Source organism: Aegilops tauschii, chromosome 4, assembly GCF_002575655.3.
Source record: "Aegilops tauschii subsp. strangulata cultivar AL8/78 chromosome 4, Aet v6.0, whole genome shotgun sequence".
Classification (NCBI taxonomy): domain Eukaryota; kingdom Viridiplantae; phylum Streptophyta; class Magnoliopsida; order Poales; family Poaceae; genus Aegilops; species Aegilops tauschii.
Window position 1 is genome coordinate 342,054,536 of NC_053038.3, and position 1,921 is coordinate 342,056,456.

At 46.6% G+C, this 1,921-nt stretch overlaps 1 protein-coding gene across 1 annotated transcript; it reads left to right on the plus strand.

Annotated features, from left to right (window-relative positions):
- Nucleotides 1-454: 454 nt before the first annotated feature.
- LOC109768546 (protein FAR1-RELATED SEQUENCE 5-like) lies at nucleotides 455-1,678 on the plus strand. Its single transcript, XM_020327281.2, has one exon. The coding sequence runs from the start codon at nucleotides 455-457 to the stop codon at nucleotides 1,676-1,678; it is 1,224 nt and encodes a 407-aa protein (XP_020182870.2).
- Nucleotides 1,679-1,921: the final 243 nt, after the last annotated feature.

Consider the following 1,921-nt stretch of genomic DNA (forward strand, 5'->3'; position numbering starts at 1 on the left):
CTCGATCATATCGTAGCGGTGCTTAGGCGAAGCCCTGCGTCGGTAGCAACATCATCACCGTCACCACGCCGTCGTGCTGACGGAACTCTCCCGTGAAGCTCTGCTGGATCGGAGTTCACGGGACGTCATCAAGCTGAACGTGTGCTGAACTCGAAGGTGCCGTATGTTCGGTACTTGGATCGGTCGGATCGTGAAGACGTACGACTACATCAACCGCGTTGTGCTAACGCTTCCGCTTTCGGTCTACGAGGGTACATGGACACACTCTCCCCTCTCGTTGCTATGCATCACCATGATCCTGTGTGTGCGTAGGAATTTTTTTGAAATTACTACGTTCCCCAACATTACTTATGCATAATTGTTACTTTATTTTCTCTATAAAAACAAGTTGCTCGCTGCATTGTGGTTAGTTAGTCCTGAAAAACACAAGTTTCTGTTTTTTATGGCAGGAAAGATGATGATGTTAATGTCATCATACTACGGCTCAGAGTTGATTGTTCCGTACGCAGCTAAAGCCATCCATAACCACTGTTCGAAGGTCAATGCCCCAACTAAAGACATTCACATTGAAGAAACACTAAACTACTTTTGCAAGGTGATGGAAAATGACCCAGGATTCTTCTGTAAATGCAAGACAGATGCGGAAGGCAGGACAGAAAACTTGTTTTGGGTGGATGGTGCGGCACGGAAAGCATACGCGGAGGCTTATCATGATCGCGTATCATTTGATGCAACTTATCTCACGAACATGTACAATATGCCGTTTGCCCCCTTCATTGGCATCAACAGACATGGGCAGTCAATTATGCTTGGGTGTGGATTTGTCCGGCAGGAACTAGCCTCAAGTTATGACTGGTTGTTTGATGCTTTCCTAGAAGCAATGGATGGTTTGGCTCCGAACAACATCATCATGGACCAAGATGTTGCTATGGCACAATCTATCAAGAGGAAGTTCCCGGCAATGATTCACCGTTGCTGCCGTTGGCATATAATGAAGAAAGCACAAGAGAAGCTTGGCCCTGTGTTGGCTAGGAACCTGGATTTGGTAAAAGACTTCAATGAATGCATTGACTTCAGTTTCACCCGGGCTGAATTTGAAAGGAAATGGGCTGCACTTCAATTGAAATATGAAGGTCTTATGCATGGTCACTTTGAGAAACTCTATGAAGACCGGGCTACATGGGTGCCGTGTTACTTCAAATTCAGGTTCTCCCCTTTCCTTCAGTCAACACAACACAGCGAAGGGTTCAATGCCGTGTTGAAGCACTATGTGAACCCACACAAGTCAATTCTCAACTTCGTCAAGCAATATGAGAAGATTCAGGTACACATACTCGTGAGGGAGGGCGGGAACGACTACCGGACAAAGCATCTAGACGCACAAAGATGGTCGCGTTTCCCCATTGAGAGGCATGCCTACAAAGCATACACTAGGGACATCTATGTGAAATTTAGAACTGAGTTTCAAATGATTGGCCAGTACGATGTGCATCCCGCTGGAATCAACTTCTATTACCTTGAGCCCAATACAGAAGAAGTTCTAGGGTATGGCTCAAGGAAGTACCTAGTCCCGGTGAGACCAGAGCCAGCTATCTATGATTGTGAATGTTGCAAGTGGCATAGGGACGACATGCTTTGTTTCCATGTCTTGAAAAATCTTCACACACCTTGGTGTTAATGAGATACCTAAACACTACATCAAGCGCCGCTGGACGCAAGATGCAGTGCCAAGTGCACCACCGCCAACTAACGAGGGCCCTCTGCAGGACTTGCCCGCTGAGTCAGAGAACCAAGTTCGGCAAGTGACTCTAACAATGGATTTTGCAAAGCTAGCCAAGAAGGCAATGACTAGTGATGAGGCAGCCGCTGCAGTTAGGAGGCACATGAAAGCAGCAGATACTGAGGTTACTAAGCTGAATAA

Excerpts from the sequence above, each read along its gene's own strand:
- LOC109768546 (XM_020327281.2), top strand. The coding sequence starts at position 455 with ATGATGATGTTAATGTCATCATACTACGGCTCAGAGTTGATTGTTCCG.